The sequence below is a fragment of the Bos javanicus genome, chromosome 12 (assembly GCF_032452875.1).
Source record: "Bos javanicus breed banteng chromosome 12, ARS-OSU_banteng_1.0, whole genome shotgun sequence".
NCBI lineage: Eukaryota > Metazoa > Chordata > Mammalia > Artiodactyla > Bovidae > Bos > Bos javanicus.
Window position 1 is genome coordinate 73,440,310 of NC_083879.1, and position 26,249 is coordinate 73,466,558.

The following is a 26,249-nucleotide window of genomic DNA, read 5'->3' on the forward strand; positions in this document are numbered from 1 at the left end:
CTAAAGACATATGTTCTTAAATAAGTTGCACTGGTTACAGAAAAATGGTGCCAATATATATACACCAAAATACCTGCTGTCTCTGAGTGATGATCAGCTCGTTCTGTTCCTGGAGCCTCTGCCCTAACTCTTCTATCCTTTTCTTGTAGAAGACATTACTTGCATTTAGATCGTCTATCATTGAAGTTCGAAGTTTCTCTATATGTGACAGGAGCTGCAAGAAAACGGGAAGAAAGGCATCCATATGGAACCTGCATGTAAATTTCTTCTTTCTGCAGTTTGTATGTACACACCCCACCTTCTCACTGGCTTACGTCATCTGCACATTGACTAACTCTCTGATCACCATGTCCCCAAGGCCCTGGCTGTTACAAGGGGCTTGATCTCTGTTCCCAGGGCGCTCACGGTCCAAAATAGACAACACTGATCATGTGAACCGCATAGTAACCCATTACATGAAATCACATGGGGTGGAGTGAGGATAATGGACCGGGCCACCCGCAGAGCAACTCCGACCCCAGGCAGGCCTGTCCTTACAAGTCCACACATATCATCCCAGCTGGAAAGCATACTCCCCCAGCCAGAGAGCCCAACTTAATTATTTTATACACCTAGCAGTCTCTGTCCCTTGGCAGGTTCTCAATAAATATTCATTGAGAAATGAAAGGGGGTTGGGGGTTGAGGAAAAGAGGAAGAGAGGAGGGAGAAGGGTAGAGAGAGGGTAGAAAGGATGGATGGAGGAAGGGAAGAGAAGGAAGGGAAGCACAGGGCAGATAGATCCAAAGATGCACAGATTCACCTCTAGAGGGAGTATCAGTTCTGGACAAGAATTCAAGAAAAGAACTTCCCTGGTGGTCAAGGCTAAGATTCGTGCTCCCAATGCAGGGGACCTCGGTTTGATCCCTGGTCAGGTAACTAGATCCCATAGACCACAACTAAGATACTGCATGCTGCAACTAAGACCCAGCCCAGCCAAATTAATTAACTAAATATTTTTTGAAAAAAAATACAAGAATTTGGTTTCAAAAATTCAAGGAAACATTCTTAAAGCAATTTCAGATGTTGCTTAAAAGGAGGAGAAAAAACCCTTGGTAAATGGTACGAAGGATGTTCCAAGCCTGTGGCCTGGGAATGGAGACAGGGACCTGCAGGTCAGAAAAGGTGGGTAACTGTGTTGAGAGGCACACAAAGAGAGCCTGGAGCAGCATTTCCTAACTGGAAAGGTTCGTTTGTTTTTTAAACAAAGACTCAACACATTTTAGAGGCTAAAACGTTAAGCACATCTTGTTGAATCTACACCACAGCATCGTGGATACATGTTTTGACCCCGTTGTTCAGATGGGGAAACTCAGGTCTAGAGAGGTAAGTAGCTGACCCACACGCAGACAGCTAAAGGAGGGAAAAGCCTAGACCTCAGCTTTCCTGTCTTCCAAGTCCACACTCTCAAACTTAGTGTCTGTGTCATGAGATGTGTCAAGAAATTGTGCATGCGTGCTTAGCTGCTCAGTCTTGTTTGACTCTTTGTGACCCTATGGACTGTACCCCGCCAGGCTCTTCTGTCCTTGGGATTTCCCAGGAAAGAGTACTGGATCGGGCTGTTTCCTCCTCCAAGGGATCTTCCTGACCCAGGGATGGAACCCGTGTCTCCTGCACTTCCTGCATTGGCAGACAGATCTTTACCGATGCGCCACTTGGGAATCCTTATTCACAAGAGTGAACAACAATGAACCCTAAAATAATGGTGGATTTTGGGGGATAATGACATATCAATATAGGTTCACCAGTTGTAACAAATGTATCACTCTGGTACAGGGTGTTGATAATGCGGGAGGCTGTACATGGCAGGGGTGTGGGGGGCGGGGTATTTGGGAACTCTGTGTATTTCCTCTTCAATGTTTCTGTGAACCTAAAACTACTCTAAAAACAATCTAATTTACATTTAACAGACACATAACAAAAACAACAAAAAGTTAAAGCTCTCCATCAATACATAGCAGGGTCTTCCCTCTGAAGGGCTGTGTGCTCATATGAGGCCGGAGAAACCACAGGTTGAACCAAGTTACAAAGGTTACCTGAGTAAAGACTAGAAAGAAACCTTACATATCCCAATGGATGCCAACAATCTCAATGGCAGAAGAACACTTTCAAGAACCTTCCCCACATTTTCAGAGACCACTGTAAGAGTGCCCCCCACAAAACAGTCTGGGAAATCCTGAGCAGGAAAGTAGGAGAAGCTAATAAAAATGTCCAGGGGTCTCGGGGGGAGGTTTAGGATCAACAATATGGGGGCTCATTGCAGGACCCAAAAAGAAGGAGGACATAAGAAACATGATGGGATGGCATCCTTTTGATACTGGAATTAAGAACTGACCAAGAAGGTACAGAAAGAGTCTGCTGAGAGAGGAATGTGCTAGTCTAAGATGGGGACTAGCCAGAAGTTATTTCAAAAAGCTGGTGGCCCTGGAGCTCATCTCTTTTCCTTTTTTAATTAATTAATTCATTAAGTTTTGGTTGCAGTGGGTCTTCATTGCTGCAGGGGGGCTTTCTCTAGTTGAGGCGAGCCGGGGCTACGCGTCATTGCAGTGCCTGGGTATTGCTGCAGGGGGGGCTTTCTCTAGTTGGGGCGAGCAGGGGCTACGCGTCATTGCAGTGCCTGGGTTTCTCATTCCAGTAGCTTCTCCAGTTGTGGACCACGGGCTCTAGGCACGTGGGCTTCAGTAGTTGTGGCTCTCGGGCCCTAGAGTGCAGGTACATGGGCTTAGCTGCCCTGTGGCACATGAAGTCCTCCCGGACCAGGGATCGAACCTGTGTCCCCTGCATGGGCGGGCAGATTCTTATCCACTGTACCACCAGGGAAGTCCTAGAGTTCACTTCTTGTGACTTTCTACCACTGTGAGTTTTACATTTTTTTTCTCTACCAGCCACATCACTCCATTCGGCTGTCCTTTTACCGCGTGACCATTCCACAACGTCCCAAGCTCTGAGAGTCTTCTGTTGGGCGGAAAAGGGTGTGCCACCGTTTACCTGTGGTTCCCTTTGAACTCCTACCACTGTTATTTTAAAACAAAACCAAAAAAAAAAAAAAAAAAAGACTGCCAAGAATTTAGGTAAAGCAATAAAAAGTTGGCAAATGCAACTTCCTGTAAGCAGAGAAATACAATATGTGCATTGTAGGAACAGTAGGCACCAATCATGTGGAATAATTGATAGTCAGATCTTGGGCACTGATTACTAAACCTGAGGGAATTCGCCCCTCTGCTGGGGTTTAGGAGGAATGAAGGGAGAAGCAAGGAGCTTCTGAACAAGCAAAGCCAACAGACAAGGGAGCAGCGTAGCCTGGTGGCAGCACCAAAACCCCACGCTCCCAGCACACGGGGCGAGGTGCCTCCCTCAGAACCAGACCTTCCCTTCCTCTCTGTCACCACCTGCAGGGGCCAAGTGGAAAACTCTACAGCTTACACAGTAGTCTAGCCAGAAAGCCACTGAAATTCCCACAGCTGCCTGGAATGCAAGAGGCTTAAAGGAGCAAGGGCTAAAATCCCCTATTAAAAATAAAACCTGAATTTCTGTCCCTAAACCGCCGTGTGCTAAAGAAGCCTTGAAGAATACAAGTAGGACTTCAAATCATAAGAGCAGTGGTTCAAACCATGGATCTGAAACACAATGATCTGGGGTCTGCTGCCATTGTTATTGGTGTTTATTTTTTTCCAAACTCTGCATGTCCCAGACTTACCTGCCGAATCAGACACTCAGAGAGTGGAGTTGGGCGGGGACATTTTAGAAAAGAGTCTCGGGAACTGCTGCCTTAGAGCATCTCAAAGGAAAGATTCAGGGTTCTTACAGAAAAGCAACTGCTCTAAGTTGTCACTGGCTGTTTCCCTCCCCTGCTGGCTAAGTGCCTCGAGAATGACAGGCGAGCAAGGCAGCGGGGCAGATAAGCAGGGACCCGAGGTTAAGAGGACCTGGATTCATATATCACGCTCACACTAAAAGACAGCTCTTTCCACCCTGCTCTTCTGCCCCCTACAATCAGCATCTCTCTCTCCACACACACACACAAAAAATGGCTGAGTGATCCCCTTGTTGGCCACCTATCAACCTTCTGCATTCATTTAGCAAATATTTAGTAAGCCCCTAAGAATTGATGCTTTCAAACTGTGGTGTTGGAGAAGACTCTTGAGAGTCCCTTGGACTGCATGGAGATCCAACCAATCCATCCTAAAGGAAATCAACTCTGAATATTCATTGGAAGGACTGATGCTAAAGCTGAAGCTCCAATACTTTGGCCACCTGATGCAAAGAGCCAACTCACTGGAAAAGACCCTGATGCTGGGAAAGACTGAGGGCAGGAGGAAAAGTGGGGGGGACAGAGGATGAGATGGTCAGATGGCATCACTGACTTAATGGATATGAGTTTGAGCAAACTCAGGGGGATGGTGATGGACAGGGAAGCCTGGCACGCTGCAGTCCATGGGGCTGCAAAGAGTCAAACACAGCTGAGCAACTGAACAAGAACAACGAGCACATTTTAGGAACATTATTAGATTCTGGGAACAGAATGCAGGAGTAAACAGAGCCCTTCCCTCGAAAGGGTAATGATCTGGCTGGACAGACAGACAATAAACAAGTAAACAAATAAACTACTTTAAATAGTGATCAGTCAGAGTTACACTTGTGAAGTGAAGAGAATAATTAAGGGAGAGGATCGCTTCCCTGGATGGAGTGGTCTTGGGTGATTTCAAGTGTCTTAAAGGAGAATGAAGGCAGGAGCGATGCTCTCCTATTGGCCTTGAAGAAGTCACAGTCAGGTTGTGAACTTCGGAGCTGAGGGTCTCACTCCACCCTGACTCCCACAGCTGACCGTGGGGAACTGCACATTGCCAACCATCTGAACAGGCTTCGAAGAGGCCCCAGAGCCCCAGAGGAGACAGCTCGGCTGACACCTCCAATGCAGCTCGTGAAACCCCAAGCAGAAGACCCAGCTAAGCTGTGCCTGGACTTCTATCCCATGGAAACTGTGACATACTAAATCTGTGGTAATTTGCAACACAGCAGAGAAAACTAGGGCTTCCCTGGTGGCTTAGACGGTAAAGAATCTGCCTGCAATGTAGGAGATCCCTGGGTCGGGAAGATCTCCTGGAGAAGAGGAGAATGGCAACCCACTCCAGTACTCTTGCCTGAAGAATTCCATGGACAGAGGAGCCTAGTGGGCTACAGTCCATGGGATCACACAGAGTAGGACACGACTGAGTGACTAACACTTTCACTTTCAGAGAAAACGAAATCAGAGGGGAAGGAGCCAGACACGTAAGGAGCAAGGGGAAGGACCTCCCAGAAGTAAAATACCACATGTACAAGGAGGAAAAGGCTGCGTGTTCTATAAATTACCAGAAGGCCATCATAGCTAAAATAGTAGGTTGAGAGAGAGGATCAGGACAAGCTGAGCAGCCAGGTTGTTCTGTCTGCTCTGCAGAGAGTAGATTACAAGAGAGGAAGGCTGGAACTGGGAGACAGGATAGGGGGCCCTTTTAGAAATGCTGGGAGCTCAGTGGAGAAGCAATGGAAGCCATAGAAATGTCCGGAAGAACATGGATATGAGATACTTGGCAGGACCCATCAATAGCCTGGAACTGGGAGTTGAGGAGGAGATGGGAATCAATGTCTGCATCTGAGTGGACGAGGATGCCATCAACCAAAAAGAAAAAGATGTCTGGGAATAAACCCAAGGACCTCACTTTAGACACATCACATTTAAGAAGTTGTGCAGATGCCGAGTACCAAGCTGGCTATTGCGTCTGGAGCTCAGAAGGGTGGGTTAGGTTGGAGAAATGAATTAGGTGTTATATCTACTCATAGCCCAGCCACTATTCCCCTTTAACAAACTCTTTCTGTCCAATTGCTGGAGCAATAGAACCATGAGAAATAAGTTTCTGTTGTTTATCAGCCACCCAGTCTATCCTGTTTGCCCAAAAGGGGATACAAAGGACTACAAAATACATACAATTTAAAGTGAAAAAATAAACAGATGTTTTCCTACCTAAAAATCTCAAATAAATTTATTTTATATTTTTGCACTATTATAAAAGCATCTTAACACTTAAATTTCTGATGTACCTAGCAGAAAGGAAATAGGTGTTACAATTAATTTTTGTTTTCATTAAATGACTTAAAAAGTGACTTTAATATGAACAATCCTCATTTTTATAGACCTGGAGATACTGTGGATTAAGTTCCAGATCGTAGCAATAGAGCCAAATTGCAACAAAATGAGTTGCATGAATTTTTTAGTATCCTACTGCATGTAAAAGTTATGTTACACTACATTGTGGCCTATTAAGTGTGCAATAACATTATGTCTTAAAAAACAATGTACATGTTAACTAAAAATACTTTATTGCTAAAAAATGCATCATCTGACAATGCAGGGTTGCCACAAACCTTCAATTTATAAAAAAACACAATTATCTGCAAAATGCAATAAAACAAGGTAGGCCTGTATTCAAAACTTAGATCGCCACTCTGTAATGTAGAAAAATTAGAAATAGGTAATCAACAATAAAGAAGAGATTAAATAACTGATGATACATCAATAAGATCATCATGGAGTCATTAAAAAAAATCGAAAATGCTTAGGATATATTAAATTAAAATGTATAAAGTTATAGATATAAAGCATAATTTTAAAACTGTGAGACAAATTATATAAATGGGCTTCTATACCTAAAGAAGCATATTTACAGCATCAAAAAGACTGAAGAAATAATAACAAAGCAGTAGCACTGGTTATTTTGGTATTCAAATTATAAGTAATTTAAGTTTTTGTTATACATTTCTCTACAAATTGTTTTCAGTGGACAAATCTTATCTTTGTTATAAAGAGAACAAATACTCTTTTCGGAAAGACCCACTTTTTATAGGCCAATCATTTCTTTATCTTACCCGGCTCTTTTCTTTCTTGTGTTCTTGATGAAGAGCCTGAACACGAGCTGTCCACTTGCTTTCCTGCAAAACAGTAAAACGGGAGAAATTCAGGTACAGCTATAATAATGACGGGCTTCCCAGGTGTCACTAGTGGTAAGGAACCTGCCTACCAATGGAGGAGAAATAAGAGACGCAGGTTTGATCCCGGGGTAAGGAAGATCCCCTGGAGGAGGGCATGACAACCCACTCCAGTATTCCTGCCTGGAAAATTCCATGGACAGAGGAGCCTGGTGGGCTATGTCCATAGGGTCGCAAAGAGTCAGACATGACTGAAGCCACTTAGCATGCACTCATAATAATGACGTCTACTCAGAACGAGAGCTTCTTTTTCAGTGAGTATCTAGGAAACCCAACTATTTGGGTAACATTTTAGCAGCCATTTTTAAAGATGAATACAGTCAGAAACGTTTAATCACACTTGTACCTGGTTTTCACCTTACACTCTGAGGCAGGGGTCAGCAAATATTTTCTATTAAGGGGCTAATAGAAAATACGTTAGACTCGGGGGGCCAGATGACTCACTACTACTAGGAATGGGAGAACAGCCATAAGTAATATGTGAATGAACAGCCACAGATGATACGTAGCAGCAAGGATGCATTTTAGTGCTTAGTTGTTCAGTGCAGTCCGACTCTGCAATCCCATGGACTGTAGCCCGCCAGGCTCCTTTGTCCATGGGGATTCTCCAGGCAAGAATACAAGAGTGGGTTGCCATTCCCTCCCCCAGGGGATCTTCCCTACCCAGGTATAGAACCCAGGTCTCCCACATTGTAGGCAGATTCTTTACCGTCTGAGCTACCAGGGAAGCTCTGTGTTTCAATAAAACTTCTTTTAAAAAAACAGGTGTTAGCCTGCCAACCTAAGAAGTCAAAAGGAAACGTCATGCTTTCTGAATCTATGGGTTATGCACTGACAGAGCACGCAGGAAGGCCTCAGACAAAAGAAATTCACGTGGCACCTGAGAGTTTCATAGCCGAGTCCCTCACCTAGTGAGAGAGAAGCCTGCTGGGAGGCCCAATTCCTGATTCCCCACCGTGTACCTGCACCTGATTGGGCAGCTGCAGCAGGCTGTGAGCGTGCATGCATGCTAAGTCGCAAGAGTCATGTCCAACTCAGCGACCCCCTGGACTGTAGCCCTCCAGACTCCTCTGTCCATGAGATTTCCCAGGCAAGAACACTGGCGTGGGTTGCCATGCCCTCCCCCAGGGGATCTTCCCTACCCAGGTATAGAACCCAGGTCTCCCGCATTGCAGGCAGATAGATTATTTACCGTCTGAGCCACCAGGGAAGCTCTGTGTTTCAATCAAACTTCATTTAAAAAAAACAGGTGTTAGCCTGCCAACCTAAGAAGTCAAAAGGAAACGTCACGCTTTCTGAGTCTATGGGTTATGCACTGACAGAGCATGCAGGAAGGCCTCAAACAAAAGAAATTCACGTGGCACCTGAGAGTTTCATAGCCGAGTCCCTCAGTAGTGAGAGAGCAGCCTGCTGGGAGCAACCATCAGGACCCAGTTCCTGATTCCTTACCGTGTACCTGCACCTCACTGGGCAGCTGCAGCAGGCTGTGTGCATGCGTGCTAAGTCACAACAGTTGTGTCTAACTCAGCGACCCCCTGGACTGTAGCCCTCCAGTCTCCTCTGTCCATGGGATTTCCCAGGCAAGAATACTGGCGTGGGTTGCCATGCCCTCCTGCAGGGGATCTTCCCAACCCAAGGATTGAACTAGCGCCTCTTATGTCTCCTGCATTGGCAGGCAGGCTCTTTACCACTGGTGCCACCAGGCTGGTCGAGGACTAAGAGGCAGGCCCTGCCCTGCCTGGGGGTGGTCGGGGGGGAAGGTGGACATAACAATGGGAGGTTTCCACATAATGTGTACGTGGTCAGGTCCAGCTTGGAGGGCTGTGGCATGCTTGCATTAACCCAGAGGCCCAGGAGAACTTTCCAGAAGAGATGCCATTCCAGCTGAGTAAGTGATGGGGCCTGAAAACTAGGAGGTACATGACAAATAAAGCTGGAACCAGGCACTTTTAGGCGCTGCTGGTGTACCGAGGTAAAGCCAAGAACGGTGGGAGATAGCAGGACCAGATGCCCAGGGACTCTGAATGCTAGTTAACGGTTCTAGATTTTGTTCTATGAAAAACGGGGAGTCACCGAAGGATTTTAGGCAGGGTGGTGATGTGGTCAGCCTGGCTGCAATGCAGAAGGTAGATTTTGGGGAGAGAGGCAAGACAAGAAGCTGTGGTTGCAGTCCATATTCACAACACATTTACTTTTTTTTAAATTTTTTTATTTTGTCTTAGGGTCTAGCTGATTGGGCTTCCCAGCTGGCGCTAGTGGTAAAGAACCTGCCTACAATGCAGGAGACAAAACGGATGCTGGTTTGATCCTTTGGTCGGGAAGATCCCCTGGAGGACGGCATGGCAATCCACTCCAGTATTCTTGCCTGGGAAATCCCATGGACAGAGGAACCTGGCAGGCTACAGTCCAGGGGGTCACAGAGAGTCAGACACAACTAAAATGACTTAGCACACACACACACAGAACCGTTTAACAATGTTGTGATAGTTTCAGGGGAACAGCGGAGGGACTCAACCATTCACATACATGTATCCATTTTCCCCCAGACCCCCCTCCCATCCAGGCTGCCACATAACATTGAGTAGTTCCATGTGTTACACAATAGGTCCCTGAAAAACACATTTACTTTTTAAAATGATGTAATACTGCTTTTTGAAAAAAAAAAAATCGTGACTTCATAAGCTTTAATCTCTGTTTTCTGGCTAAAAAAAAATTCTCCTAAGTCAGTGTGACCAAAAGAGCCAGGATGAAGGCCGTACTAATTACTGAGGTTCACTTCCAAATGATTATAATTCATCTGATACGTGTAAAAGATCATCAGTTCACCAGTGCAGCTGTATAAGCTCTGAAAAAATAGTTTGTGCTTCAAAATGCCTTTCTATGCCTTTTGAAAGTGGGCCTACATCCGAAACATGAAAAATAACTACTAAGGTAATAGGAACTAATTCAAACAGATATCATTCGAGGAAAAATTAAACAACTTTGCCAGATGTTCTGTATCCACATCTACTAGTCAATCAGTAAGTATCTAATTAGTCAATCAGTAAGTATCTAATAAAGAAAGCTGAGTGCCAAAGAATTGATGCTTTTGAACTGTGGTGTTGAAGAAGACTCTTGAAGAGTCCCTTGGACATCAAGGAGATCCAACCAGTCCACCCTAAAGCAAATCAGCCCTGAATAATCATTGGAAGGACTGATGCTGAAGCTGAAACTCCGATACTTTGGCCACCTGATGTGAAGAACTGACTCATTTGAAAAGACCCTGATGCTGGGAAAGATTGAAGGCAGGAGGAGAAGGAGACAACAGAGGATGAGCTGCTTGGATGGCATCACTGACTCGATGGACATGAGTTGGAGTAAGCTCTGGGAGTTGGTGATGGACAGGGAAGCCTGGCATGCTGCAGTCCATGGGGCTGCAAAGAATCGGACACGAGTGAGTGACTGAACTGAAGTATCTAATGAACATCTATTATGAATTACACATGCAATAGGAGACAAGAAAAAAAGAATTAGTCACTGTCACCATCACTGAAAGAGACACCTTTTCTTAGATGATGTCTCCTATAAATTACTTAACCAAGAAAAATCAGTAGTCACTCACTTCTACATACCTGATTGTCAAGTAGCTGCATCACATTTTGGAAATCCTGGGGATGCTGTGGACGTTCTTCTTTAAACTCATGTGCATCTTTTAGCGTGCCGATGTTAGACTTGATCTGCATATTGGACTTCTGGATTTCTGACAATTGCTATAAAATAAAAGTAAAAATCACTGGTGAAAATGTTCATACTTCTATAAGACCAAAACAGAGGGCCTCCCTGGTGGCTCAGTGGTAAAGAATCCACCTGCGAATGCAGGAGATGCGGGTTCAATTCCTGTTCCGTGAAGATCCCACATGCCATGAAGCAACTAAGCCTGTGCACCACAACTATTCAGCCCGTGCTCTACAGCCTGGGAGCCACAACTACCGAAGCCGGCGTGTCTGAGAGTCCATGCTCTGCAACAAGAGAAACCACTGCAAGGAGAAGCTGGAGCTTCACAACTAGAGCGTAGCCGCAGCTCTCCCCAGCTAGAGAAAAGCCTGCAGAGCAACGAAGACCCAGCACAGCCAAAAAATAATGTTTTTAATTTTTAATTAAGAAATAAAGACTGAAACAGAGAACAAAACTGGGGAGCCTGTAGCCACATATTAAATCTGACTGTCCTACAAGACACTCATCATGCTTCTCTTCACAGTGGTTTTCCTGTTTTACTTCTTCCAATAAAAGAACATGCACAGGGTGTAAAAGGGAAAGGAAAACCTAACTTTCTAATCTTAGGCGATGGGCAGGTTAACAGTTGCCAGAAATAGAGGAATTGGGTGCAGTTGATTGACTGGGTGATTTAGTGAGGAGGCCAGAAGGGGGCGACAGAGGATGAGATGGTTGGAGGGCATCACCAGCTCCGAGTTTGAGCAAACTCCAGGAGATGGTGCAGGACAGGGAAGCCTGGCATGCTGCAGTCCATGGTGTCGCAAAGAGTCGGACACGACTGAGCTACTGAACAACAACAACTGCCCAAGAGCTCTGATGCTCAGACCCAAGGGAGGTGATGTGGGGACACCTGAACCAACAGGGAGTTGCCTGAAGGAAGCCCTACAGAAAAGACACAATGAGCCACCCCGTGTTAATTTCCCCTCAACTTTTTATCTGCAAGTTACAACTTATAGAAAAGTTGGAAGGACAGTATAATGAACATCCATTTCACTGCCACCAATAGCTAACTAACCCTGGGCCACATTTGCTTTATAAAGATATGACAGCGGCTGGCAACCTTTTTCTGTAAAGAGCCAGATAGTATTTGACTTTGGAGACACCTAAGGTCTTGGTCACAGCGACTCAACTCCATGGCGGCAGCACAAAATCTCCATAGAGAAAGTGTAGAGGAAACAGCACAGCTGTATTCCAAAATACTCTCTTGTAGACACACCAGAAGGTCAATTGATACCATTTTCATGGCATGAAATATATTTTGTTTTGACTTTGTTCAGCCACTTTAAAGTGTAAAAACCTTTCTTAGATCAAGGGCCATACAAAATCAGGTGGTTTGCTAGATTTGGGTCCCAAGTCATAGTTTGCCCATCCCCATGAGAGGGTTCAGGGCGTTTTAGAGAAGGATCTTTGCAGTTTTCCCAAACTACCCCTCTATTTCAGTTTATAAAACATGTTGCCCCTAGAGGGAGCTCAAGAATCTTCCATGGTCTCCTTTGCTTCCCTGGGACCAAGGCCGCTCCCACAGGGAACCGGGAGGGGCTGCATTTAATCACATCCAGCTCACCCACTTCACTCAGGCCAAACCGGCCTGTCTTTCTGGGTCAGCTTCTTTCTCCCACATTGGGGATCTGTGTCAGTCTTTCTAGAAAGTTCCTTTGGAACTCTGGAAAGCTCCAACACTTGGGGAAGGGGTTACAGTTTCAGGCTATCCAAACCTAACGAGTTAAGCAAGAGGGCCCTTCTTCTCTGATCTGACCCAAATGTACCAAGTGTTCTGCACTGGAGTTTGGGGCCAGAGAGCCTGCTCTTAAGGACTTACTCTGTTTTCCATATGCCCAAGCTCCCTAGACTCTTAGGGAGGATGGGAGTCTGGGCCAGGGCACGATAAAGGAACTTGTGGATCTGAGGGCCATATAGCCATTGTCATACCACCTCTAAAGGCCACAACTCTGTCAATGCTATGAGGACTCCTGGGTTTAATACTCACATATTCTAACGCTGAGTTCTTAGAAGTCAGTTCTTTAAACTCCTTCATAAACATTTCCTTGACTTTTTCCATTTCATCAACTAGTTTCTCCTTTTCTTCTTCTTTCCATCTATCGAATAACTTCAGAAATTCTTCCTCTTTTGTTTTCTGCATTTCATATTCCTGAAATTGATTTAATACATGGCTTTAAAAGCTCTGACATGAAGCAAGCCTGAAGAATTTTAAATAAATGGGCACAGCTTCACCTCACATGAGTTGGCGAGACTTGCAGATTTCACTTAGGCCTTTCTTTGGTTTGTTTTGTTGCAAAAAACACTGCGTATAAAGGCAGGTCTGTGCACAACGATTTTCCCAAACCAAAGGCAGCACATAGCATCCTTCTGTCCTTACATCTCTTAAAGTATAAACACAGAGGTCCAAAGTCTCAAAAATTCCTAGAGACTATACAATCTGCCAAGATTGAATCATGAAGAAACAGAAAATCCGAACAGACCAATAAGGAGGAGAGATTGAATCAGTAATCAAAAGAAACTCCCAACGAAGGAAAGTTCAGGACCTGATGGTTTCACTGGTGAACTCTACTGAATATTTAAAAGGAATGAACCCCAAACCTTCCCAACACATCACTGCTTCAGAATTCAGCATCATACCTTAGAGAGCCTGATTGCGTGGGCATGCTGTGCAGCCTCTAGCTGAGACTTGGTGAGCTGCAGCTGCTCCTTCAACATGTCGATCTCACTTTGGAGCTTGTCCGTCTGCGCCCTTGTCTTATACTCTGTTGTAACAGAAATATCGTTAAAATACCATCTCTTAGAAACGCATTGGAAAACTTATAGGGTACGGTGCTACTAATAAGACAAAGACAAAGGAAACTGCTTTTTCTTGGGATATTACTCTTTTTCATGCTGCACGAGCCAACTTTACTCTTGACTATGTATTTTCAGCCCTTTGCATCATTGGGCACCGTTTATTTTTAAGTAGATTCTTTCAGCCACTGGGTTGAGGTTGGATTACCCTGCAGAGGCAGGGTGAGAGCCCATTCAGGGAGCAAAGGAATAATCCTGGGCTCTTCTCCAAGATGCCTGTCTCAATCAGAGAAAGGAAATCAACGGCTTCGACCGCAGGTACCACAATATTGAAATCTCTACGGTCACCATCTTTCTGGCTCCCACGGAACTCTCCTGAACATGTCATCAGTGCTCAGACAAGCAGAGGCCGGCACTCAAAATGCAAACTTGGGCCACAACCCGTCCGCGGGGCAAAAATGAACTACTGAGAAGTTGTAAAAGGAAGCAACAAGTGAAGGGAAGAACACTTATGTTCATGTACTTACATGCAGATGTACACATGACTGAATGGATATACATGTGTCTGTGAGTGTAGACATGAAAGGTATGGAAACCAAAGTAGAAAGTCAGAATCTCAAAGATGACCTGAAGAAATAATACTCATTTCAGAGTCTGAAATACTCTCTGAAACGAGTATGAGATAGAATAAGATACTGAAACAGAAGAGAAAGAAGGTCAGTTTCACACTGAAGAATGATAGGTTAATTTAAAAAATATTTAATCTCCCCAGTTTCTTCAATACACTGTTAAACTGTATCCACGATTCATGGCTTATAAGTGGAATTTTATGCTATTCATATTGTTTATACAAAGCTCAGCTGTTTCCTAAATAAATCTATCAGAAATAGGCAGAAATGGAAACAAGCCCAAAAGGGAGGGAAAAGCAGGTACAGGTAGGTAGTGAGTAACAAGCTAGAAATATAAACGTCCAGCTACCAAAAACATTTAGATCGTAATGAGCATTTCCATGGATTACTGTGGCAATGTGTAGAGTTGCTCTGATCTGCTCATGGAGAAACAGGCCTTGCATTCTTTGCTTCTGAGAACATTTAGATTAGTTGCAAACCTGGTTCCTTGCAAGCCACAGAGCCCCTCCCCTTTTCTGCTCCTTCAATTAGCCCCTCTAGGCACTGGTTAATTCACACTGGCACCCAAACACATCTTAGTATCTCCCACTGCAAATAAGACAATACTCTCCCCTTGGTCCCACTTTCCCTCCAGATACTGCCTCCTGTCCCTGCTTTCTCTCCCAGCAAACATTACTGAAATAAATGGGTGTAATCGACATGACCACTTCCTTGCCGGATCCTCAGCTCAGCTCAGCTCACTCCAGTGCAGCTTTTGTCCCCAGCAGTTCGCTGCGGCCATGTCAAGGCCACCAACGGCCATTGGGAAAACAATGGTCACTTCTCAGTCTTCATCTTACTCTGTGCCTCAAGATCATTGGGGGTCACTACCTCCTTCTTGAAACCCTCATGCCTCTTGGTTTCTATGACAACACACTCTCCACTTCCCTCCTGCCTCCATCACTTCAATTTCTCACTGTCAGCTGCTCCTCCTGGACTCCGAGTGTGGGGCTGGCCCTGAGTTGTCTTCTCTTTTCAAGTGACCTCATCCAGCCCAGTTCTGCTAACAACTCCCAGGTTTTTATCTCCAGCCTGGGCCTCTGCCTTGACCTCCAGCATCCTCATATGCACGGCGACTGTATGTGTGACTTGAGTGTACCCACGGCCAACCCAGATTCCCTTCCTTCTTCCTCCCTCAATGTGCTCCCCTCCTGGTCCTCCCCTCAGTAAACATGATAACCATTCACCCATTTGTACAGGACAGAAGCCCAGGATCATCTTTACTTCATCTCCAGCTCCTATGTGGAGTCACAGCTCTGTGTTCAGAATAAACCCTCTCCATCTCCACGTCTCCCACCTCCCGTCCTGGTCCGGCTGCCACCCTCTCTCCCCTGGGCTACCTGTTGCAGCCTCCTCATGCTTCAACCTGCTTCCACCTCCGTCCCTACTGTCTGTTCCCCGCCCACTACTAGACGGGTCGTGTAAAGGTACAAATTGGAGGGAATTCCATGGCCATCCCATGGTTAGGACTTGGTGCTTTCACTGGCAGTGCTTTGGATCCCTGGTCAGGGAACTAAGATCCCATAAGCTGAGTGGCTCAGCCAAAAAAATATAAAAATACCAGTCCAAATTACATCATATCCCTACCCCTCCAACTTAAAATCCTCCAGCGGCTTCTCATTATATCGGTTATATCACCCACATTCCTACCCAGGGCATTTGAGGCCCTACGTGACCTGGCCCCTTCCTAGCCCACCTCTGCTCACTCTGCTCCACCAAACTTTTATCTGTTCCCCAAACACACCGGCCTGCCCCGCCCCCCCAAACACAGCTGACAGTGAGAATTCCCTTTGCCTGAGATCTTCATTTCCTAGATTTCCTGCATGCCAGGACCCCCTCATCATTCTGGTTTCTGATCATATATCACCTCCTTAATGAGGCCTTGGCTGACCACCAGGAGTCACTCTCAGTCCCATTCTCCTACTTTATTTTCTTCATTGCACTTGCCGCCACTTGAAAACATCACTCATTTGTTTAGATGTAACTCCTCCATCCCCTCTATTAGGATGTAAGAGAGCCAGACAGGGTCTGTTTTGCTTATGGCTGCATCCTTGAGCCCTAATGCAGTGCATGGCACATCACAGGGGATCAATATTCACTTAACGAGTGTTCAAACAAGGACTATGACGCTTTCTTTTAAAAGGATTGAGAGATGCTTTGGGCCATGTCTCGCTGAAAAAAGAAAAAGCTACCAGAAATAGTACCTTTATTATAAGGCTAAAGAAAATAGCTCTTTGAAGCAGAGCTCACTACTTACCAAGATGCGAATCTTCAGGGTGGCGGCGCTGAATATGACTTTGTAGGAAAGCTTGGTTCATAAAGGCCTTGTCACAAAAATGGCACTGAAAAGGAGAGAGCAATGAATCCAAGTGTCTCTAACAAGTGCCCCTCCACCTAATTTGAATTAAAATCTGGGTACCTGAAGCACTCCCTCTTGGGGGCTTTTCCCCAAGAGATACCACCCTGGCAAGTGATGCTGAAACCATAACTAAAAAGACATTTACAACCAGGGTGTTCTTCCCAAACTGAACACATGCCAGTGAAAACCATCTCTGTTAACAGAGCCCATCATGGTGGTTTCTGGAACCCCTGAGGATGCTCCTGTTATACAGGTGGTTCCCAGCCCAACAGTACCAACTTGTCCATGACACTCTACCTGTGCCAGCCTTCTTCCTGTCCCTCACGCTGGCCAGCTTCAGACACTCTGCATTGGCCAGTCCCTGCCTGAACTTTCCCCAGACTTTCCAATGAAAGTCTGGCTCCTTCCCAACATTCGAGATGTCGTTTATGGAACCTCTTCCATGCCGGGGCTGTGCTGCACGTCCTTAAGAAATCTTCCTGGATAAACTCCCTGCCAGGCACTGTCTTGTTTGCATCATTGTCCATCTCACCACTTAATATTATCAGCTTTAGTTACTTCCTTTGCTTCTTATTTCCTGTCCAGTTCCTCTAGGATCTAGCATGTCAGCTTCCTGAGAGTATGAACTCTCTTCTCTTTATTCACAGGTTTATCCCCAGAGCCCAGCATTAACATTGATCACATGCTTAGGAATATTTGGCCTCCTAAGATGAACTTACTGAAAAAAACCAATCTTACTAATATCTCTATTCTCTACCTTTTAACATAATTTTTAAACCAAAAAACAAAAAATCAACTTGTTCATCTATAACCTTCCCCAGGACTATTCTTAGTAAATCCTGAATATTACGTATTTCATCTGCCAATATTTCAAAATCTATCTCCAAAAGGATTTTCTTTTAACACGATCATAATATTATCATCCCACCTTTTAAAATGTGTAAATTCCTTAATTATTGACAAATATCCAACCATTTATTTTTTCCCAATATTTCACACATTGGCTTAGAAAACATTTTTGCAGTTTTTTAAAAAAATAATTATTTATTTTTATTATTTATTTGACTGTACCAGGTCTTAGCTGTGGCATGTGGAATCTAGTTCCCTGACAAGGGACAGAACCTGGGCCCCCCGCACTGGGAGCACAGGGTCTTAGCCACTGGACCACCAGGGATATCCTTTGCACTTTGTTTTGAATCAGGACCCAAATAAAGTTATATCTTGCAATTAGTTGTTTTGTCTCTTAATTCTCTGTTAGTCTATAGGTTGAACCTCCAGCTCTCTTTTCCTTATAAGTTTCTTGATAAAGAAAATGAACATTTGTCCTGCTGAGTTTCTCTCAGTCTGGATTTTGCTGCTTCAGTCCTACTGTGTTATTTACATGCTTTCCTATTCAGGTTTTGCCTTACGCTTATTCATTATAATTATATCACAAAGACATAGACCACAGGTAACCACAGCTCACTATGGAGAAGCCCCCGCAGATAGCAACATCCACTTGTCAGATGCTATTTACTGAGCCTTCCTCATGCTGTTGGAGAAGGAAATGGCAACCCTCTCCAGTATTCTTGCCTGGAGAACAGACAGAGGAGACTGGAGGGCTACAGTCCATGGGGTCGCAAGAGTCAGACACAACTTAGCGACTAAACCACCTAAACCGACCACCTCATGCTATACATGCATTATCTCCTGGCATTCTGCTACTAAGGCTCTTGTTTTCCAGATGAGGAAACTAAGGTTTAGAAGTTAAATGACTTGTGCAGAGGAATAGCTGGGATTCAAACCCAAGTAGAATAACTCTGGAGTTGTCACCCTAAATGCTCTCACAGCTCAAGAACTCCACAAAGAGACAATGGCAAGTCACTTAATAGAGGGCAGAGTATACCTACACTAAATACACTAAGTAGGAAAAGGTGGTATGGTCTTTCCTGCCTCTTCTTGGCCACCCCCTGGGCACACCATACAGCTACCACTACCACTCAGAGAGTCTGTTGAGTGGTCAAGAGTTGGCAGGTTCCACTCATTTGATAAAAGTGTGCCATTAGTTTATTATCTTCATATGTCATTAACATTTTAAAGTCTTCATCTAACAGCTATTTCTATGATAACCAAAAGAATGAAAAAATGTTTATAAACATAAAAATTTTATGTTACAGGTTTTAATGTTTCACTGCTTAACATCAAAACCAGTTGCACTTTCTTCAAAGGTTTTAAACAGAACCCATTCTATCCATTTTACAATAATATGTTTCTAGAGAACCATCTCAACACTATTTATCAATATTTAGTTTTTAAATAGCATTTATGAAACAAATAGGCAATTAGCGATATCCGGGATCATTGATGATTTCACCTAGGGGTTGTGTACCCAAGGCTAAACATTAAGCCTTTCTAACAGGATTCTTTCCTGACTGTTCACCTAGTGTAAGCACACTTCTCCCAAGGCGCCTATTGGGATGGTCCTGAGTACAATTAATCACACTGCTTTCTGCACCTACACCCACTTCTCTACACTCTCTCCTGCTTTGGCTCCGCCATTCCCTAAACCCACTAAGGCCTGTTCAGTCCTATTTAGCCAAAATGACTGGGTGTGAAATCAGTCTAGTCAGTCTATCGCTTACTTTGATATCTTCAAGGATTCTTCCTTTCTCCACCTAATTCACAAAAGATACATACACTGACTTCATTACACTCAGAAATGACAATATTTATCTTGGGTTCAAGAACAAACAGTTGGAGATTAAGAACAAAAAGACAAGAATTTTAAAATTTTTAAACAGTGCTGTTATACTAGCAAGTATTCTTCTTCTTAGAAAATATATACATTGAAATATTTAGGACTCTGCAACTCACTGCCAGATGGCTTAACAGTAATAGCATGATACAGAGACAGAGGAAATAAAGCCAATGTCGCAAATGCCAATAATTGGTGGATTTAGTTGAAGGGTATAAGAAGTCATAGCACTGTTCTTGCAATCTTCCTGTAAATTTTAAAACATTTCAAAATTTAAAAATGAGTGGGGGGGAGGGGGAATCCACAAGATGCAAGCATTCCATATCATCTGGGGCCCAACCTCAACAGCAATTTGCACCTGGTTTATTTTTCATTATACCTGTTAGGAGGAGGAAACAGCTTCTTGAACCACCAGCTTTTAGATAATTCAATAAAGCACTGCAGACAAGGCTGCTTGTTAAATTATTAACCCGTGTTAGTCTACACAAGGTAATGAGTCATGTCATCTGTTAGTTAAAAGTACGCTTTCGCTTAAAGAGTACTTTCTCCTGATTTAAACAAATCTTAAACAAAAAAGGGCAGGGCTATAGGAAAGGACTCTCAATATCCCAAATATCCCAACCAGTAGGCACTGAGGGTTTTAAGGGCCAATCGCGAGGCAGCGTCCCACCTGGTAATAGCTGGCTTTGGCCTCGATCATCAGCTGCTGGGTGGAGATCAACTTCTTCCTGCGTTTACACTCTTCCTTGAGCAGCTTGATCTCGCCGGCCTGCTTGGTGAGGAGCTTCTTGCTGTGCTCGCCTTCGGCCAGGCTCCGGCGCAGCCGCTCCTCCAGGCCGTGCAGCTGCGAGGTGAGGAACTCCTGCGAGTGCAGCAGGTACTCGATGGTGAGCTGCGCCAGGCGGATGAGCTTCAGCAGCACCGGGTCCACGCCCGACTGGCAGTGAGGGCACTTCTCATCCTCCAGCTTGCAGAAGGTGATGTTCATGATGTTCTCCTGCAGCGTGAGCACGTCCACGGCGCCCGCCACCTTGTCCACGTCGATGGCGCTCAGCCGCCGCCAGTCCACGCTCTCCAGGCGCGGGCGGAACTGGAAGAAGGGCAGGGGGCCCGACGCCGCGCTGGGGGGACCACAGGCCATGGCGGCCCCGCCCGCCGCGGCCGCTGCGGAGGCGTCGGGTTCCTCCAGGCCGCCGGCGGAGGCGAGCGGGTAGTAGACGTGCTTCTGAAAGGGCTGCGGGAAGGAGACAGAAGCGCGGGGAGGCGGAGGGAGCTGGGGGTCCCGCCGCTCCGCCATCGTTTCCCCTACCCCGCCCCGCCGCATCGGCAGGCGGGCATCCCCGGGTTCCCGGCTCCTTACCATGCTTGGAAGCAAATCCGCCGCCTCCGCTGGCATCGGGGGAGGGGGCAGTCCCGTCTTCCCGGCCCGGGCCGCCGCCGCCCCACCCCTCGGGAGCGGGAGAAGGCTGGGTCCCGGCGGCGGCGGCCTAAGGTCTGGGCGTCCAGGCCGTTGCTATGGCAGCGCCCCGGGCGGGCACCTGGAGCGAAGTGCGAGGCGGCCAGCGCGCGGTCAGCAGGCGCCCAGAGTCCTGCGGGACCAGAGGAGAAGTCGTCGTGGGCCCCAGAGGACAGCGGACCACCCTTCCAGGGGACACACTTCCCGGTTCCCCAGACGCCACCCTCCAAGCCCCTAAGGCTTGGGGAACCACATCCTAGCCGCCAGCCTCTGACCCTCGCCTTAGGTTTTGGGATGAGAAATAGCCATTCATCCTCATCTTTCACACGCAGCTCAGAAAAACGTTAAGCCACAAATCTTTGCAAAAATCAATGGGATGGAGGGGGGCTGGCTGCCAGAGGGCATGAAGACACTTTGGGGGTATAATAAAAAATGTTCTTTATTCTGATTGGGCTGTTGATTACCCAGGGATATATATACATTTGTCAAAACTCATTGAGTGGTACACTGAAAATTAAGGGTCCATTTTGTATAGTATACTTATAGTTGTTTTAAGAATTAAATTTGTAGTGTAGTCAATTATATTTGATGGAGCATGTGAGTGTGTTAGTCCTTTAGTCTCCTGCCTGACTCTTTGCAATTCCATGGGCTGTAGCCTGCCAGGATCCCCTGTCCATGGGATTCTCCAGGGAAGACTGGAGTGAGTTGCTATTCCCTTCTCCAAGAGATCTTCCTGACCCAGGGGTCAAACCCGGGTCTCCTGCATTGCAGGCAGATTCTTTACCATCTGAGCCACCAGGAAAGCTCTTACAAACCAGAGAACTTCCCAGAATGTGTAATACTTTACTTGTCTTTTCAAAAGGATACATTTTCAAAACATGAAGATGTAAACAATTATATGGAGGGGAAACTTTAAAGGGCCCTGGTATTTACCTTACAAACTTGTGTGGCAGCTGCATTCTGTTTTCTGGAGGGGCTAAAATATTTCTAGCAGCAACCTGTAGACCTCAGGCCTCTCATTCTCCAGGTCTTCTGGGGGCTGCCTGTGGCTACCACAGAGATGCATGAACTGAGGAAAAGCCAACCATCCCTCAGTCCACTAGGGAGTCCCTGTTTGGACCAACCATCAGGAAAATTTCTGTCTTTCCTAACAGCCAAGGAAGAGAAGAAAGGAAAATACAGTTGAGAGTAACTGGAAGCAACGTTGTAGTATCAACCATATCCGGCCCTTTCCAAACACTGAGAACTACAAATAAGTCCACATGAAAGCATCCAAAAATTTAAGCATACACTTCATAAGACTTCACAGAAACCATACATCCCAATAATTTTGAATGGGATTTTTTGGGGGGAAAAGAGCTATTACCGATTCACTACACCAGCATACAAATCTCACAGATCTAGCTTCAGGGTCTGATTCTTCCACTTGCAGACCCAGAACAAGTTATATCAGCCCTAGGCCTCAGTTTCCCAGTCTGCTTGAAAGGCGTCAGGACACCAACCTGGAAGGTCTGGGTACCGTGGACTCCATCCACTGGGCTGCAGGATCAGCGGGAACAAGGGCGGTGGTCTCTTTTGCTCACCGTTATATCCCCAGCACCTAGTCAGGCAGAGAAAAGGTGTTAAGAATTTGCCAAAAGGACACGTGGATAAAGGATGATCCGAATGAATTAGGCGCTTGTTTAGGTAAAACGTCAGCTCCCGGCCCCTGTCCCTCGTATTTCCTGTGCCTCTGGCCTGTTAGGGGAATTCACCCGGGCTCTGGGCCTGGCGTGCTGCGATTCATGGGGTCGCAAAGAGTCAGACACGACTGAGCGACTGATCTGATCTGATCTGGGTTCAAGCCCTTGGAAATGAAGGTGGGGGTCTCTCTGCGCGCTCCCACTGCATTCGGGGGAGGAGGTGCGCGGGGCCCCGAGGCGCTCATCTCCGCTCCCCGCCACCAGCCTGGCCCCGAGCGCCGCGTGGTTGGCCATCCTGGCCCCTAGGCTGAATCTGAGTCGCAAGATGGCCGGAGCAGGAAAGAAGGGGGCCCGCTTTCCCATTCCCTCTGGCCCCCAAGCCTCAGCGGGGCCGCCAGCCGGGTGCAGCCTCTCCCGCCCCGGGCGCACCGCTGGGCCGACCCGCCGAACCCACAAAGACAAAGGCCCGGGAACGCGGGCTCCAGTGGGGCCTCGGCGCCGCCCCTTGAAGGCAAGACAAACGGGGAGTGAGGATTGCGGCAGGCAGGCCCTCGGGGTCTGCTGCCTTGGCTCGCTTCGGCGAAAAAGACGGAGGAGGCCATGGCTTCGCGGGCACCGAGATGCTCCGGCCTCCCCTGCACGCCTGGCGCATCCCGGACTCACCCCAGCTGCGCGCTCCTGGGCGGGCGCCGGGCGCTGCAGGCGGACGGGGACAAGGCTGGGGACGCAGATTCTAGGGGTGCTGCTGGCGCAGGCGGGCCCGTGGAGGCCGAGGAGCAGCCAAGCGGGAAGCGGTGGGCCGGCTCCTTCTTCCAGGGCGCAGGGTGAGTCCTGTGTGTTCAGGGCAAGTTGTGGCGAGGCGAGCCGCCTGGCGCCGCTCCGGGCCCTCCCAGATTCCCGGGCACGGGCGCCTCCGGATCCCCCACCCCCCTCCCGCCCCCTCCCCTCCGCGATCTCCCTCCAGCCTCTTCTCTCGGCCTCCAGGCTCCTCTGGCAGCTGGGCGGGACCGTGCGAGTCTAGACCGCAGAGCTAAAATGCGCTGGGCCAATCCCGCTGTTGGTGCAGACACGTGGTACCTAGGCGCGCTCTGTTGCTGGCGGGGGATGCTAGCCCCTGGAAGGTTTTTCAAAGAGAGACCAGATTCACTCCTACCCTGTGGTTAGCCTAAAGCCTCAGCTAGCTAATTTCCCATAGAGGTAGGAGCTTTATGTGAATTCCTTCTAAGAAGAGATACGTTTTAATCGCAGTAGTCTGCAGATGCAAGAGACCTTCAAGAGTCTAGCTAATACAACCTTGGGAAAACCGGATTAAAGACGATGTGCCAAAGCACACAGTAATTTAAGATTTCTGTGCCTTGGCACGTGATTTCCCTTCTCTTTTGGTTATGCCCATTTTAGGGCGAAAAGCACGGATCTCTGTTGACAGGAAGCTTGTCAGTGGGGTAGAGGGGATGGATGTCCTGGGTCAAGAGCAAGGTGACTATCTTTGAAGCTAAAAATGGAACACGGTCTCTAACAATGGGACAAAATTCCATATTTTTAAATAATGAATAACCCTTAACAACCTTGAGGCTGACCCGCGTTGAGAAATCTTAGTGCATCTTTTGCAAAATCTTAGTGCCTGTTGAAGCAAAATTGTTCTTCAGTTAGAAAGGAGTAACTACAGAATTTTTGTTGGATGTTATTCATTGGAAAAGACACTGATGTTGGGAGAGATTGGGGGCAGGAGGAGAAGGGGACGACAGAGGATGAGATGGCTGGATGCTATCACTGACTCGATAGACGTGAGTTTGAGTGAATCCCGAGAGTTGGTGATGGACAGGGAGGCCTGGTGTGCTGCAATTCATGGGGTCGCAAAGAGTCGGACACGAACGAGTGACTGAACTGATGTTACTGTAAAAGGCCTTTCCTTGTGTTTCTCCTTGATGGAATTTGCTTTATAGACTATTTAGCATGAGGCTTCAAACATAGTAATAGCTCAGTATGTATTTATGTTGAATTCCTTCCTTGTTTTAATTTTTACTTAAAGTCATAAGGTCTTGGGCTTCCCAGGTGGCTCAGTGGGTAAAGAATCCACCTGCAATACAGAAGAGATGGGCTCGATCCTAGGGTCAGGAAGACCCTCTGAAGACGGGCATGGCTACCCATTCCAGTATTCTTGCCTGGAGAAACCCATGGACAGAGGAGCATGGTGGGTTATAGTCCATGGGGGCACAGAGGTTGGACAGGAAGCGAAAGGACGCACACGGGACAGCCTTAGCGGTTTTTGTTTTTTTAATTTGTTCAATTTCAATTCAATGCTTAAATTTGAAAGATCCACAATCCCATAAAAATATTCCAAAGTAGTATGAGTAAAGATTTCTAGATAGAAATTTCAGGCAATGTGAAGGAGATATGGCCAGTTCAGTTCAGTCCCTCAGTCGTGTCTGACTCTTTGCAACCCCATGAATTGCAGCATGCCAGGCCTCCCTGTCCATCACCAACTCCCTGAGTTCACTCAAACTCACATCCATCGAGTCAGTGATGCCATCCAGCCATCTCATCCTCTGTCGTCCCCTTTTCCTCCTGTCCCCAATCCCTCCCAGCATCAGAATCTTTTCCAATGAGTCAACTGGAGGTGACTCATTGCATGAGGTGGCCAAAGTACTGGAGTTTCAGCTTTAGCATCATTCCTTCCAAAGAATACCCAGGGCTGATCTCCTTTAGAATGGACTGGTTGGATCTCCTTGTAGTCCAAGGGACTCTCAAGAGTCTTCTCCAACACCACAGTTCAAAAGCATCAATTCTTCAGCGCTCAGCTTTCTTCACAGGCCAACTCTCACATCCATACATGACCACTGGAAAAACCATAGCCTTGACTAGACGGACCTTTGTTGGCAAAGTAATGTCTCTGCTTTTCAATATGCTATCTAGGTTGGTCATAACTTTGCTTGGCCACTGCTTTGCAAAGTCTATATTTTGTAGCACTTCGTGGGGGGTTGGGGGGTTGTGTTGTGCACTCGCATAGGATGATAACTTCATCAACATGATTTGATGATGCACCTTTTGCGTTATGGGTATTCCCATTCGCAACTCTGAGTATATTATGACACATGTGCAGAATTGGAAGAAGTAAGATGAACCAGTGACACGCCCAGATTTCTCACAACACAGCCCTGTGTCATGACAGGGGCAAACATGATTTTCCATCTGGGAAATTTGTGGTCTTAAAGGCTAGCAGCTTAGCTCCAGGCAGAACCCTCTGCCAACTCAGGCTGACCTGCCACATAAAGGAAAGTCAATTGGATTGGGAGCTTGAAGGTAAAGAATATTGTTTTGTTAGTCGCTGTGAGATTCTTTGCAATCCCATGGACTGTAGCCCGCCCAGCTCCTTTGTCCATGGAATTCTGCAGGCAAGAATATTGGAGTGGGTTGCCATGCTCTCCTTCATGGGATCTTCCCAATCCAGGGGTCAAACCTCTGCCTCCTGTGCCTCCTGCCTTCAAGATGGATTCTTTACAGCTAAGCCACTGGGGAAGCCCTGCAAACTCTCTAGGGCAACCATTAACAAATTTAAAAGAGTAATATGATTAATATTCTAAGAGAGGAGATAAATGGAATGATATAAACTGCTCCATTAGAAACAGAAAAGGCAGGAAAAGGGGGCAAAAAGAAAGAATAAGCGGAATGAACTTCCATGTTTCTATGCATGGAAACATTTGCAAACATGGAAGATATTAACCCAATGATATTAATAATCATTTAA

The 26,249-nt window shown here is 46.4% G+C and overlaps 1 protein-coding gene across 4 annotated transcripts in view; it reads right to left on the minus strand.

Annotated features, from left to right (window-relative positions):
- Positions 1-23,254, minus strand: part of DZIP1 (DAZ interacting zinc finger protein 1) — a 51,309-nt gene extending 28,055 nt beyond the window's left edge. Inside the window, exons 1-12 of one of the 4 annotated variants that reach the window (XM_061435229.1) lie at positions 23,168-23,254; positions 22,325-22,422; positions 21,947-21,969; positions 21,756-21,871; positions 20,727-20,955; positions 20,037-20,600; positions 16,531-16,615; positions 13,450-13,574; positions 12,800-12,961; positions 10,671-10,808; positions 6,940-7,002; positions 74-214 (exon numbers count right to left, since the gene is read on the minus strand). In XM_061435229.1, the coding sequence (XP_061291213.1) occupies positions 74-214; positions 6,940-7,002; positions 10,671-10,808; positions 12,800-12,961; positions 13,450-13,574; positions 16,531-16,615; positions 20,037-20,600; positions 20,727-20,762 (1,314 nt within the window). In that variant the 5' untranslated portion in view covers positions 20,763-20,955; positions 21,756-21,871; positions 21,947-21,969; positions 22,325-22,422; positions 23,168-23,254. Of the gene's footprint in view, positions 1-73; positions 215-6,939; positions 7,003-10,670; positions 10,809-12,799; positions 12,962-13,449; positions 13,575-16,530; positions 16,616-20,036; positions 20,601-20,726; positions 20,956-21,755; positions 21,970-22,324; positions 22,423-23,167 lie in introns of all 4 variants that reach the window. The other 3 variants (XM_061435228.1, XM_061435231.1, XM_061435230.1) reach the window with 3 other exon arrangements.
- Between the last annotated feature and the right edge of the window lie 2,995 nt (positions 23,255-26,249).